The 14,297-nt window shown below is 45.8% G+C and overlaps 1 protein-coding gene and 1 pseudogene across 6 annotated transcripts in view; one reads left to right on the top strand and one right to left on the bottom strand.

Annotated features, from left to right (window-relative positions):
• Positions 1-2,084: 2,084 nt before the first annotated feature.
• LOC105870939 (serine/threonine-protein phosphatase 2A 56 kDa regulatory subunit delta isoform pseudogene) lies at positions 2,085-4,245 on the top strand (annotated as a pseudogene).
• A 5,888-nt stretch (positions 4,246-10,133) lies between these two features.
• The window catches only part of OSBP2 (oxysterol binding protein 2), a 181,653-nt gene continuing 177,489 nt past the window's right edge, over positions 10,134-14,297 (bottom strand). For all 6 annotated transcript variants that reach the window (XM_012763940.3, XM_075996700.1, XM_012763938.3 and 3 more), the window contains 2 exons: positions 11,806-12,038; positions 10,134-11,688 (listed from right to left, as the gene is read on the bottom strand). In XM_012763940.3, the coding sequence (XP_012619394.1) occupies positions 11,546-11,688; positions 11,806-12,038 (376 nt within the window). In that variant the 3' untranslated portion in view covers positions 10,134-11,545. The remainder of the gene's footprint in view (positions 11,689-11,805; positions 12,039-14,297) is intronic.

Here is a 14,297-nt window from a genome sequence, read left to right as displayed (position 1 = left end):
GTGTTATCTTCAATCTCTGAGATTCTTTCTTCTGTTTGATCTACCCTGTTCTTGAGACTTTCCACTGTATTTTGTAGTTCCCTGAATTGATTCTTCATTTCCAGGAGTTCGGTTAAACTTTTCTTCATTGTGTCCATTTCTTTTTCCAGATCCTAGAGGCTTTTTGTGGTTTCTTTGTGTTGGTTATTGAGTTGTTGTTGCAGCTTGGTGAGTGTTCTTATGATCCACATACGAAATTCCTCTTCTGTCATTTTGGTTGCCTGATTTGGGTTGGTGTCCGTTTCTAGGGGGCTGGTGCTCCTCTTTGGGGGTGTGTTTTCCGTTTGGTTCTTCATATTTCCTGAGTTCTTTCGCTGATTTCTTCCCATGTCGATCAGTTGTTGTTTCTTTCCTTTAGGTTATTGTTTGGGTAGTCACACACCTTGTTTAGTTTCTGAGGCGTTAGGTGGTGTCTGTGGGTGAGATTGGACCACTCCCTGTATATTGAGTCAGTGGGTGCCGTGAAAAGGCTGTGCAAGATGCCGTCCCTGTCAGTAGGTGGCGTTTGCTTGGAGGAACAGGCTATGCTGTTGATTTTGTGTCCTGTTATCAGCTCTTGTTCTGGATGGAGCTGAGTTGGGTAAGCCTGCCCTCAGGCAGTTAGCAGGGGTCAAAGTTCTGTTCTCTGCTTCCAGGAAAAGCTGTCAGGGCGGGGCTGGAATGGTCCCGCTCAGCCAGAAAGTCTGCTTGTGGGGGTGGGGCTGTCTGAGACCCGCAGTCTGGAGCAGGCCTCGCTTCTTTCCACCCTCCCCGACTCCACAGCTACTCCTGGGTCTCTGCCAGCAGGCCAGACCACATGCCACCAGTCCTCCCCGGATTGTGATGCCGGCGGGGAGGTTCCCTGCGCAGAAACGCTGCATGGGCTGGGCGGACAGCCTCCCTTTGGTGGGAGGGTTGCCCTCTAGGACGCTGATCTGCCCCTGGAGGCACACACACCTCAGCGGGCTGTTCACAAATATCCCTTCTGTGCCCGGGGGAATGCTAGACCTCGGTGCACGGGATCTGGTCTGCAGGTCCGACCTCTGGGTCCCAGAGTTCAAACTGTATCCCCACCAGGGAGAGGAGTTCCGGTCCCAATTCACCCACAGGGAGCCCAAGCTGTGTCTGTGTCTCTCAGCCTCTGAGTCGGCACAGTTCTCCTGGGAACACCGTGCCAGCAGCACCTGGGAGGGCTGGCGGGTAGGGAGCTCACAGTCTGAGTTCTCCTGAGTCAGCTGTAGGGTCCCAAAAGGGAGGGTCCCGTTCCCTGGAGGTGCCTCTGGCTGGTGGCAGTATTGTCTCTCTTGGCAGCCGCGGGTAGGGTCGGCGGAGGGGAGGAGGAGGCAATATGGCGCCTGCCGTGCAGCTTGGGTCTGTGCACACGGAGGTGCCTGGAGGAAGTTTGGAACCTGGTGCCACGTCTGCTACAGGCTCACCGCTGGCAGGCGGCGGCCGTCTCTGGGCTGGTGTCCGCAGGTCTCTCCACCCGCTGGGAAGCCCACCAGCAGTCCCAAATGCAGGGGAGGGGAAAGGTGATTTATCCACCTACCCTTCCCACTGGTCTCCGGGCTTCTCCGGCGGTCTCAGCTTCCAGTTCTCCTCTGCAGCCTCCTCCTGTGGAGTCTCCCAGGGTCTCAGGTACCCCTCCTTCTGGCCCTCGTCTGCTGTATGCTCGCCTTCTTGCTTCTATTTTCTAATTTCTGCTAGAATCTGTCTTTTCTGCAGAGACACTCTTTCTGGCGGTATTTCTAGTCCGCCATCTTGATCCTGACTCTTACTATGTTTATTGACCATTTAGAGTTCCTTAATGAAGTGTTTGCTTAAGATTTTGGCCCATTTTTCTATTCTTTTGTCTTTTTCTTATTTTTTTGTATATTCTGGAGACAAATTCTTTGTAAGTTATCTGAGTTGCAAATTTCTTCTTCAACTCTTTGGCATGCCTGAGTCTTTTGGTGAATAGAAATCCTTAATTAAAAATTTAAAATAGGAAGAGACGTGGAGCGGGCCGAGTGCGGCCGAGCAAAGCCGGAGCCGGAGCGGGGCCGCAGGAGCGGGGCCGCAGGAGCTGGGCCGGGTCCGGACGGGCCGAGATGCCCTATAAACTGAAGAAGGAGAAGGAGCCCCCCAAGCTTGCCAAAGGCACGGCCAAGCCCAGCAGCTCAGGCAAGGATGGTGGAGGCGAGAACACCGAGGAGGCTCAGCCACAAGCCCAACCCCAGGCTCAGCTGCAGCCACCATCATCCAACAAGCGTTCCAGCAATAGCACGCCACCCCCTACACAGCTCAGCAAAATCAAGTACTCAGGGGGGCCTCAGATTGTCAAGAAGGAGCGACGGCAAAGCTCCTCCCGCTTCAACCTCAGCAAGAACCGGGAGCTGCAGAAGCTTCCTGCCCTGAAAGATTCGCCAACTCAGGAGCGGGAGGAGCTGTTTATCCAGAAGCTACGCCAGTGCTGTGTCCTCTTTGACTTCGTGTCAGACCCACTCAGTGACCTCAAATTTAAGGAGGTGAAACGGGCAGGACTCAACGAGATGGTGGAGTACATCACCCATAGCCGTGATGTCGTCACCGAGGCCATTTACCCTGAGGCTGTCACCATGTTTTCAGTGAACCTTTTCCGGACGCTGCCACCTTCATCAAATCCCACAGGGGCCGAATTTGACCCAGAGGAAGATGAGCCCACCCTCGAAGCTGCCTGGCCACACCTCCAGCTCGTGTATGAGTTTTTCTTACGTTTCCTTGAGTCTCCTGATTTCCAGCCAAACATAGCGAAGAAGTACATTGACCAGAAGTTTGTCCTTGCTCTCCTAGACTTATTTGACAGTGAGGATCCTAGAGAGCGGGACTTCCTCAAGACCATTTTACATCGCATCTATGGCAAGTTTTTGGGGCTCCGGGCTTATATTCGTAGGCAGATCAACCACATCTTCTACAGGTTTATCTACGAGACCGAGCATCACAATGGAATTGCTGAGCTCCTGGAGATCCTTGGCAGCATCATCAATGGCTTTGCCCTGCCCCTTAAGGAAGAGCACAAGATGTTCCTTATTCGTGTCCTGCTTCCCCTTCACAAGGTCAAGTCCCTTAGTGTCTACCACCCTCAGTTGGCATACTGTGTGGTTCAGTTCCTGGAGAAGGAGAGCAGTCTGACTGAGCCGGTGATTGTGGGACTTCTCAAGTTTTGGCCCAAGACCCACAGCCCTAAGGAGGTGATGTTCTTGAATGAACTAGAGGAGATTCTGGACGTCATTGAACCTTCAGAGTTCAGCAAAGTGATGGAACCACTCTTCCGCCAGCTTGCCAAATGTGTCTCCAGCCCCCATTTCCAGGTGGCAGAGCGTGCTATTACTGGAACAATGAGTATATCATGAGCCTGATAAGTGACAATGCTGCCCGAGTCCTCCCCATCATGTTCCCTGCACTCTACAGGAACTCCAAGAGTCACTGGAACAAGACAATCCATGGATTGATCTATAATGCCCTGAAGCTGTTTATGGAAATGAATCAGAAGCTGTTTGGTGACTGCACACAACAATATAAGGCAGAGAAGCAGAAAGGCCGGTTCCGAATGAAGGAAAGGGAAGAGATGTGGCAAAAAATCGAGGAGCTTGCCCGGCTTAATCCCCAGTATCCCATGTTCCGAGTTCCGCTGCCCCCTGTGTACTCGATGGAGACAGAAACCCCCACAGCAGAGGACATCCAGCTTCTGAAGAGGACGGTGGAGACTGAGGCTGTGCAGATGCTAAAGGACATCAAGAAGGAGAAAGTGCTACTGCGGAGGAAGTCAGAGCTGCCCCAGGATGTGTACACCATCAAGGCACTGGAGGCACACAAGCGGGCGGAAGAGTTCCTAACTGCCAGCCAGGAGGCTCTCTGACCCCCACACTTTCCCACCACAGGGCCACAGCCCACTCAGCCCTGGGACGCTGCCCTAGTCCTCCACTTTCGGTTCCCTACTGGCTGCCTTGGGGCAAGGCAGCGCCTCTGTAGCTACTCTGTGGAGGGGATATGGGCACTTGAAGCAGGGACACCAACAGAGTAGTCCCTCTTCTCCCCAAAATGTGTTCATGCCTCCCTGTGGCTAGTACAGAGAGGTTGAGCACTCAGATGCTCAGTGCTCAGACAACCTGGGGATGGCTGTGCCCCTCCTGTTCCTAACCCCACAGCTACTTGAGGCTCCTCTGAGAAATACACAAACAGGAATACAAAAAAAAAAAAATTTAAAATAATTTATCAGTCTTTTCTTGATAGTTTTCAATTCTTATAACTTGTTTAAGAAATCTCTCTCTAATCTGAGGTCATGAAGATATTATTTTATATTATCTTCTGAAGCCTTTGTAGTTCTTTCATATACAGATGGTCTCTGACTTATGATGGATTTGGAGTATGATTTTTCAACTTTATGATGATGTGAAAGCGAGACACATTCAGTAGAAACCTTTGAGTTTTGAGTTGTGATCTTTCCCTGGGCTAGTGATATTTGGTATGATGCTCTTGTGATGCTAGGCAGTGGTAGTGAGCCACAGCTCCCAGCCAGCCATGTGATCACAAGAGTAAACAACCAATACTCTACAGTATACTGTATTCAATAAATTACATGAGACATTCAATGCTTTATTATAAAATAGGTTTTGTGTTAGATGATTTTGCCCAACTGTAAGATAATGGAAGTGTTCTGTGCATGTTTAAGGTAGGCTAGGCTAAGCTATGATGTTTAGTAGGTTAGTTATTTTAGACTTAAGGTGGGTTTATTGGGACATAACCCAGCTATAAGTTGAGGAGCATCTGTATAGATCTTTAATCTACCTGGAATTGACTTTCATGGCAGTGGTGTGAGGTAGAGCTCCAATTTTCTGTCCTCTCTCCTTTCCCCCTCCTCCCTTCTCCTCTGCTTTTTCATATGTATATCTGGTTGCCCCAACACACCTTATTGACAAGTCTTTTCTTTCTCTATTGTTCTCTTATATATCAAATGTTCATTTATGTAGGAATCTGTTTCTGGACTTTTATATTTGTCTGTTGTTTCTTTATGCCAATACTGCTTTAATTATTTATAGTTTTACAGTAAGTTTTGATATCTAATAGAGCCAGTCCTCCTAATTTTTCTATCTGAAGAGTGTCTTGACTAATCTTAGTCTTCTGTATTTCCATATAAATTTTAGAATCATCAAGCTTCATGAGAAAGCCTGTAGGAATTTTATTGGAATTTAATGTATCTGTCATCAATTTGAGAAGAATTGATATCTTTATAAGTCTTCCAAACCATGAAGATGGTATAATTCTCCATTAATTTAGATCTTCTTTAGTGTCTCTCAAAAAAGTATTATAATTTTCTCTTTAGAGAAATTGTCTTTTATTAGATATATCCTAGGTACCTGATGAGCTGTAATGCTATTGTAAAGGTTATTTATTTATTTTGAGACAGAGTCTCACTCTCTTGCCTGGGCTAGAGTGCTGTGGTATCAGCCTAGCTCACAGCAACCTCAAACTCCTGGGCTTAAGCGATCCTCCTGCCTCAGCCTCCCAGGTAGGTGGGACTACAGGCACTACTGTGCCTGGCTAATTTTTTTCTATTTTTTTAGTTGTTTGGCTAATTTTCTATTTATAGCAGAGACGAGGTCTCACTCTTGCTCAGGCTGGTCTCGAACTCCTGAGTTCAAGCAATCCTCCGGCCTCAGCCTCCCAGAGTGCTAGGATTACAACAGGCATGAGACACTGTGCCCGGCCTGTAGATGTTATTTTTAAATTACATTTTCTGACAGTTTATTGCTAGTATATAAAAATGAAATTAATTTTTATATTGATTATTTTAGCTATAGATTCTTTGGACTTTGTCATATCAACTGTGAATAATGATAATTTTGACAGTTTTCATTCTTTATATATTTTTCTTGCCTTATTACATTGGCTGTGACTACTATGTTGAATATAAAGGGGAAACGTGAGTACTTTGTTTCCTGTCTCACAGGAAAATCTGTGTGTGTGTAGCTATAATTAATCAGATTATGGAAGTTTCCTTCCATTCCTATTGGTAAGCATTTTTTTCCTTTTAATTATCATGGATGGATGTTGAATATAATCTAAAGTGTTTTCTGTATCCATTGAGATGACCATATAGCATTCTCCTTTAATTTATAAAAATGACATTGTTTAGTTTTTATCAGAGTAAACTAATCTTGCACTTTTGGAGTAATGATGGTTATTATTTTCTATGTTGCTAGATTTGTTAATATTTTGTTTTGAATTTTACCATTATAAGTTACACTAGCTTGTAATTGTCTCTTCTGGTTTTGGTGACCGGGTTATGTTAGCTTTAAGAAAAAAGTTTGGGAGTATTCCTCTTTCCCTATACTCTTGGATTAATCTCTGTAGGACTGGAGTTATTTCTTGGTGGTTTGTGTCTAGGGTTTTTGTGTGTATATGTTGAGGGGTTATTTTTAACTGATCTAAGTTTTTAAAAAATGGATATAATACTATTTAGATTTTTCTGTGATTTTGAGTCAGTTTTGTTATATTTTCCTAGGAATTATCCATTTCATCTTAGTTTTAAAATGTTGTCAAAGGTGTTCATAATATCCTTATTTTTAGATGTTTCTAGTGTCTGTATTTATGTCCCATTTTTATTCCAAATATTGTTTTTTTAGTTCATTTGTTTCCTTCCCTCTCTCTTACCTTCCTCCCTTTGTCTCTCTTCCTGATCTGTAATTCCAAAAGTTTGTCAATTTTAGTTTTTCAAAGAATCAACCATAGGTTTTTTGGTCCTTTTTATCATGTTTGTTTTCTACTTAATTTCTTATCTTTATTTCCTTTCTTTGAGTTCATCCTAATGTTCATTTTCTTACTCAAATTGGATATTAAATTTGCATATTATAATATGAGCTTTTTTTTTTTTTTTTCTGAAACAGTCTCACTCTGTTGCCCCTGGCGTCAGCCTAGCTCACAGCCACCTTGAACTCCTGGGCTCAAGCAATCCTTCTGCCTCTCGAGTAGTTGGGACTACAGGCATGCGCCACCATGCCTGACTAATTCTTTCTATGTATATTTTTAGTTGGCCAATTAATTTCTTTCTATTTTTAGTAGAGACGGGGTCTCGCTCTTGCTCAGGCTGGTTTTGAACTCCTGACCTTGAGCGATCATCCTGCCTCAGCCTCCCAGAGGACTAGGATTACAGGCGTGAGCCACCATGCCTGGCCTCTAGAAATATATTAAACATGCTTATTTTCTATTCTGTATCTGTTAATTTCACTATATGGAGTTTTGTGTTTGATAATGCTATCTGTTATTTCCAGTTGCCTTTACTCATTGGGGGCTTGCTTGTTTCCTCATGTGTTTAAATATTTTGTACTGTGAGCTGCTCATTTTTCTTGCAACTTCATATCTGGGGTTCCATAAAGCCTAGAATAAAGGGGAGATCCTTTAGAGAGGACTTGTTTGCTTCTCTCAGGTGACTAGGCAGTTCACCAATTTGGGACCATGTTATGTTCTGTTAAGGGTTTATTGGACCATTCAGAAAATGTGTATTTGGTGTGCAAAACTAACTGAGGGTCCACTACTAATTACAAATTCTTAGCTGATTTTTCTGCTCTTCTCAGGACCAACCTTTAACACAGTTTTCCTTGTGTTTTACTTCGGATTCACCATTACATTGAAGGTTATAGCGTGCTGAGGGGCGGGGCCCAGCTTTCTGAGGGATATCTATTAGATGCCCTGCTTGGGAGGGTCTTTTGAAGCAATGAAAACTTATAGTTAGGATCACTGGGCTTAGTAAGGTTAAAGACTTCAGAGCTCTTCTCTCTTTAGGTTTCCATACCCACTTAATATTTGGCTTGAGTACTCCTTACATTCTTTCCAGCTAATTGGGTGCATTTAAAATTTAAATTTTTTTTTTTTATCCAGCATGTCTAGTTTCCCACAAAGTAATATTTCCCAGGAACTTAGTCCACCATATTGCCAGGAAGAGAACTTCTTGAACCAGCTAATATAATGTATGACTTACAATATAAAGCTTCCCAACATTGAGCCATTCTCATATTGCCACAGTAAACCTAATTTGGGCTTGGGTTCACCAACTTGGGATATCAGTCTTTTGTATGTGGTTGGATTCTACTTGTTATTGTCTTGTTTGGATTTATGAAAATTCTTTTCTTACGTGAGATCAGACTATATGTTTCTTATATTTTAGCACTGTCTTTATCAGGTCTTGTTGTTGAAGTTATGCATGTTGGTTAGCTTCATAAAAAGAGTAAGTTAAATAGCATTGAGGTCATCTCTGGCTCTGTTGTTCTCTGTGTTACACTTCGAAATCTGTCTCTCTGGTGTTTTCTCCTCCCTGCTCCCCTCACATTGAGCCTCAGCCCTGGAGACGAGGGAACCTCAGGCCTCCTCTTTCTCCTTCCAGATTCTTTCAGACTTCTACCCCATAGTCTGTCAGGCACAGCCTTTGGGCTCTATAGTTTGGGGGAAGCAGGATCATCCTGGGTCCCTGGGTTCAGCTCTTAGTCCTGTCTCTGAGGCTTCCTTCACAACTTCGTACTGCAGCCATGCTCCCTAGCTGCCCAAGTATTGACCCGAGCCTGTGCTTTAGCTGGTCTTCCTGGCCTGGAATTCATTTAGCAATTATTTATTGAGCCCCTACTATGTGCTAGGCACTGGGGATGCTATAATGTGTGACATACAAGATTCCTACTCTCTTGAAGCTCACAGTCCATTGGGGGTAGGGAAGACAGACATTAAACAAATAAGTACAATACATGGCACACCACATGGTAATATTAATGCCGCGGAGACAAAGGAAGCTGTTTGTCAGTCTCTTTCTAGCTTGTTTGGGCATCCACAGGTCAAGCCGCCAATGCCCCTCCCACCCCCTGCCAAGTTCTTCCTTTGTATAATTCTTAAAGCCATTGTTTTTGTACAGTTAACTTGCCCATATAAATTTCACAATCAACTTGTCAAGTTTTTAAAAACTATATCATGGGATTTTGATAGGGGTCATGTTGAATTTATATAGATTTGGGACTGACATAACCAACATTTGCCCATCTGTGAAGATGGTATTTTCCCTCTTCATTCATGTCTCCTCTGTCACATCCAGAAAGGTCTTTTACATGTTTTTCTTTTTTTAAATCAGATGTATGCTTGATCTCTTATGGCCTATGTTGCAGAATTTTTTTTTTTCTATTATGCTTTCTACTCAGCAATGCCTGGTATATAGGAGACCATGAATGTAGGTCCATTTTGTGTCCTGCTGGTCAGAGTGGTCTTTCTAGAACCTTGTCCTGATGTCACTCCATTGAGAGCTCTGCCTGGTATACTCCAGGCTCTTTGGGTCCCTTGCTTTGCCTCAATAGACTGGCCTTTGTCCCCTCACCTGGCGGGCCCCCTCCAATACCTTCTGAGGCGAGTCCATCCTGGGTTGCCTCCACCCTCCCCCTTATATTCCAGTGAGACCTGCCCCTCCAGATCCTCTGCCAGACTCCCCAGTGGCCACCTCCCCACAGATGGGGGGGCGAGGACAGAGCTCTGCAGGGCCAGCTCTGGATCCCAGTGCTGGGGCATCGAGACAGATGGTCAGAGCCCTGGCCTTGAGGCCCTTGTGGTACCCTGACCTACCCCAACCCCTCACCTGGAAGCACTGGCAGCGGGAAGAGCACAGGCCGGACCACAAGCCACTGTGGCTGGGTGTGAGGAGCTAGTGATCCAAGCTGCCTGGCAACTGGGGCAACAGAAGCAGCCCAGGCCACGGTTGTCAAGCAACAACAGAACTCACAGGGTGGGCCTTCCCTCGGAGGTCTCACCCTAGGTGGCTCCAGGATCTCAAAGATAGGAGGGGCTGCTGGTGGCTTGCACATGGCTAACACACTGCCCTTCTAGGGGAGGCATGGATCTGGGTCGAGACCAGCCCTGTGGCGGTGGCATCAAGATAGCCCCTGGCAGGGGTGCTGCCCCTCCCCTGAGTTTGTGCCAGTGGTGCTGACTCAGCCCTATGGGCAGCCTTCCTGGCCCAGACCCCCGGACAGACCTACCTTTGCATGTTCCTCTTCCCATGCCACCTTGGGCTGTCACTTGTGGTGTCAGCTTCCTCCACCCAGCCACAGACAGATTCAGGGACAGAGCAGTGGAAAACTCCAAAGCCAAGGTTTTTTATTACCAGTCAAAAGGTGCTCGCTCACAAACAGTATTGGGGGAGGTACATCCCAAAGCTCTGCAGGGAGGCCAGGTAGGGCCATCCTGCCCCGCCCCACCCCGCCGCACCCCACCCCTGGAGTGGGCATCGTAAGGCATTTCACACGGTGTTTTCACTTTTGTGTTTTTTATAAAAACAAAACCAGTCGTGGAGTAGAAAGAAAAACCCTGCAATGAACTTTCAGGACTTAACTAAAGTGGGAAAGATTGGAGTGGGAGGTTCGGAGGGGCTGTGACAGTGGCCATGGTGGTCCAGTCCCCCTGGGTTGGCAGAAGCCGCTGGAAGTGGTTTTGAGGAGAGGACAGGGCACAGCTGACCAGGAGGGCCAAACTCAGACAGGCATACCCTGTCTTCATCATTTTTTTCATTTTCACATACCATAGAAATTTAAGCAAAATATATATATATATATTTATATATCATATATAAATTAGGCAAATAAAGAATTCAGGGGGCACTGAGATGGGGCAGCCCAGGAGCTGCCTGAGGACGAGGCAGGATGCTGGGTTGCTGGTGCCCGGGTCTCCAGCCCAGGCTGAGCTGAGGGATTGTTCATTATTGCTGATTTGGGGCCTGGGTCTTGGGGCGGGGAGCACCCGCAGGCCCTGCCTTCCAGCCCTTCCTGGCCCAAGCATGGCTAGGCTGGGGCTGCTGCCCTCAGTGCCCCCTCCCCGTCAGTGGGCTGTAGATCCAGAAACTCCTTGTGCTCTGCTGGGCCAGGGCAGCCCACCTTCTGTTCTGGTCTCTGTGGGGTCCTGGGCTCCTGGGGGTGGGCAGCTCAGATACAATCAGGGCCTGGCTATGTTGAGCTACAAAATGCTCCCAACTCAAATGGGTCTGGCTTCCTGATGTCTTAAAAAGAAGGGGTTCTTGCCAGGACACTTTTGTGGCAAGAAAGCACACTTGGAAAGCTCTCTGCTAAGTTCTGTTCTAAAAATATTTACTAAACATCAAGGCTGGAAAGAAATGGAGATAATTTTTCTAAAAAAGTCAAAAGAGGCTCCCTAGGAGGGGCCAGTTCCTCCCTGGGTTAGGGGCTGGTGACTTGGGCAGCCCATGGCCCGGGCCAGCCGGCCTGAGTTTTGGTGACTGAGAGCTGGGGTTCTGATGGGGCCCAAATGCGTAATGAAGGGGCATGGGTGACCTGGTGCACCTGGGGGCTAGAGAGAACCCGGGTCAGCCCTTCCTCCTTCCAAGGTGGGAGCCCAAAAAATGTGTTAAAAAAAAAAAAGGAACTGAAATAGGGGGTTGGTGGGAGAAGGGCCATTCAGTACTAAGTTGAGTGCATTAAAGAAAAGGTGGACCCGGCTGTGCAGGCGCCTGTATTGGCTGCAGGGATGGCGCTCAGAAGATGTTGGGGCACATGTGCCAGTCTTGCCTCTCCTTGGCCTCCCAGTAGCCGCCCTTGTATATGCAGGCCATCTCCCCCGTCAGCGGGTCCCGCTTCTTCTCGAACCACAGTGGCAAGTATACGTCCGCTTCCTTCTCTGCTGGGCGGGCACAGTGGGCAGCAGGTGGGTGGGGGCCCTGCTCCCTGGGACCCTGCTCCTGTCCCTGCGGAAACACCCCTCTGAGTCCTGGGCACCCTCCCCGCCCAACCTCACCTTCTTCTGTGCCACAGCCGCTGCTGGGCGTGCAGCCATCCAGCCGCCGGCGCCGTGATGAGCGCTGCTTCTCCTCCAGCCGCTGCTTCTCCGCATTGGCCTCGTCCCAGCGGCCTTTCTCCATCAACCGCTGGTCCGGCCGTAGGCGGCTGTCGGTGGGCGCCACACCGTCCTCGAGCTCGTTGAGGGTCAGGGCCAGCTCAGAGAAGTAGTACATATTCTCCGCATTCTCCCTGGGGCAGCGGGGGCAGCGGGGTGAGTGGGACCTGATCCCTATCCCTGGGGCACCTCTCTCCTGCCTGGCCCTGCATGTTCTTGCCCTCCAGCTCTCCCTGCCCAGGGCTCCCTCTGGCCCGGGTGGACCTTCCCCAGCACCCTGGGTCTGCCCCTGATTAACTGACCCAGCCAAACCCAGCCGCTGTGGGCAACTCGCTTTTTATCTCCTGCACCTCACTCCACCAACCTGCAGCTGTTGTGGCCACATAAGACTTCTCTGGGAATTGCATAGCTTATTATCTTTCAGCTTTTCTATTATGTGCATTTTGAGGCCACACATTTCACTCCAGGTACTGCTTTAGCTGAATCCCACTGCTTAGTCATAAACATTTTTATTTTCATTTTATCCTTTTTGACCTATGGATTAGCTGAGAGCATATTTCTTAAATTAATAAACATATGACAATTTTTCTTAAATTTATAAACATATGGCAATTTTTCTACTCATTGTTTTTCTAGCATAATTGCCTTGGAGTCAGACAACATATTGATACTTGGCATAATTTCAGTCTTTTCAAATTTATTTTATGTATTGGTATATGGTCAGTTTTTGCTCATGTTCCATTGATTGAAGAGAATGTGTTTGCTACAGTTATTGAGTGCAGTGTTCTATAACTGGTTCTGTTGTTCAAACTTTCTGACTTTGGTTATAAATTAGTCCCTTTCTCCTAATAATTCTATCAACATTTTGCTGTATATATTTTGAAGCTATGTTATTAGGTACAAAGTACATTCAAATTTAAAACTCATCTTCCTGGTGAACTAAACCATCATTATGAACTGTCTGTTACCTCTAGTATTAATTACTTTTTAAAATCTCTTTTGTGATACAAATATAACTATAGAAGCTTTTGTGTGGTATTTCCATGGACATATCTTCTTTTATTCCAGTCTTTGTTTTCTTATTTAGATATATCTCTTGCAAACAACATATAGGTAGGTTTTTAAAAACTTGTCTGAAATTACTTAATGTAATTACTGTGCCAGTACAGATATGTTGAATTTAAGTCTACTGTCTTGTTTTTTTCTTTTTGTTCTGCCCTTTTTGGACCTCACAGATTTGGATTAATTATCCTTGTTACATGACACCCTCTCTTTATTGCATGGCCTGATTTTTTTTTTTTTTTTTTTTTTTGAGACAGAGTCTCGCTTTGTTGCCTAGGCTAGAGTGAGTGCCGTGGCATCAGCCTAGCTCACAGCAACCTCAAACTCCTGGGCTCAAGCAATCCTCCTGCTTCAGCCTCCCAAGTAGCTGGGACTACAGGCATTCACCACCATGCCCGGCTAATTTTTTCTATATATATATTAGTTGGCCAATTAATTTCTTTGTATTTATAGTAGAGATGGGGTCTTGCTCTTGCTCAGGCTGGTTTCGAACTCCTGACCTTGAGCAATCCGCCCGCCTCGGCCTCCCAGAGTGCTAGGATTACAGGCGTGAGCCACCTCGCCCGGCCCATGGCCTGATTTTATTAATGCAGTACTGCTGCCCTAAACAAAAAGGTAGAATCTTGACAAAAACTTATATCTAACTACATGGAAAACCCACCAATCCATCCCCTGCTTAGATAGCCATCAGCAAGACTCCTGGGTTCTCAGTCCTTTGCTTTCCTTTTAATAAAATTTTATTGCATCTTTAAGTATTCTTAAGTCAGTGTTTCTTTCTTTCTCTCTCTCTGTACATATTCATATACATATATTGTACATGTTTTTAATTGTATAAAAAGAATATAATGATATATGTAACTTTCTGGGACTTTTTATTTTTTACTTATATCGCTAAGGTTTATCTATATCGTTTCATGTTGTGAGGGTTCATTTGTTTTAACTAGTCTGTACAATATTCTGTCATGTGAATATACCACAGTTATTGAATAAGTTTGGGTTGTTCCAAGTTTTTACTATTGGAATAGTCTCATGCATGTTTCCTATTGTACATTTGCAAGAATTTTTCGAGTATTTCCTAGAAGTAGAATTACTGGGTTATAGAGTATGTGATGGTTTACCTTTAGGAATTAAGGCAAAACTGTTTTCCGAAATGTTTTTGCCAATTTATACTCCCATCAGTGATGTAAAAGAGGTACTATGGATCTACATCTTCTTCAACACTTGATATCATCAGATCTTTTCATTTTTGCTAATGAAATGAATATAAAATGACATCTCATTGTGGTTTTGATTTGCATTTCCCTGATTACCAATAATGTTGATTATGGTTT

Source organism: Microcebus murinus, chromosome 22, assembly GCF_040939455.1.
Source record: "Microcebus murinus isolate Inina chromosome 22, M.murinus_Inina_mat1.0, whole genome shotgun sequence".
Classification (NCBI taxonomy): domain Eukaryota; kingdom Metazoa; phylum Chordata; class Mammalia; order Primates; family Cheirogaleidae; genus Microcebus; species Microcebus murinus.
This window is presented reverse-complemented; position numbering and strand designations above follow the sequence as displayed.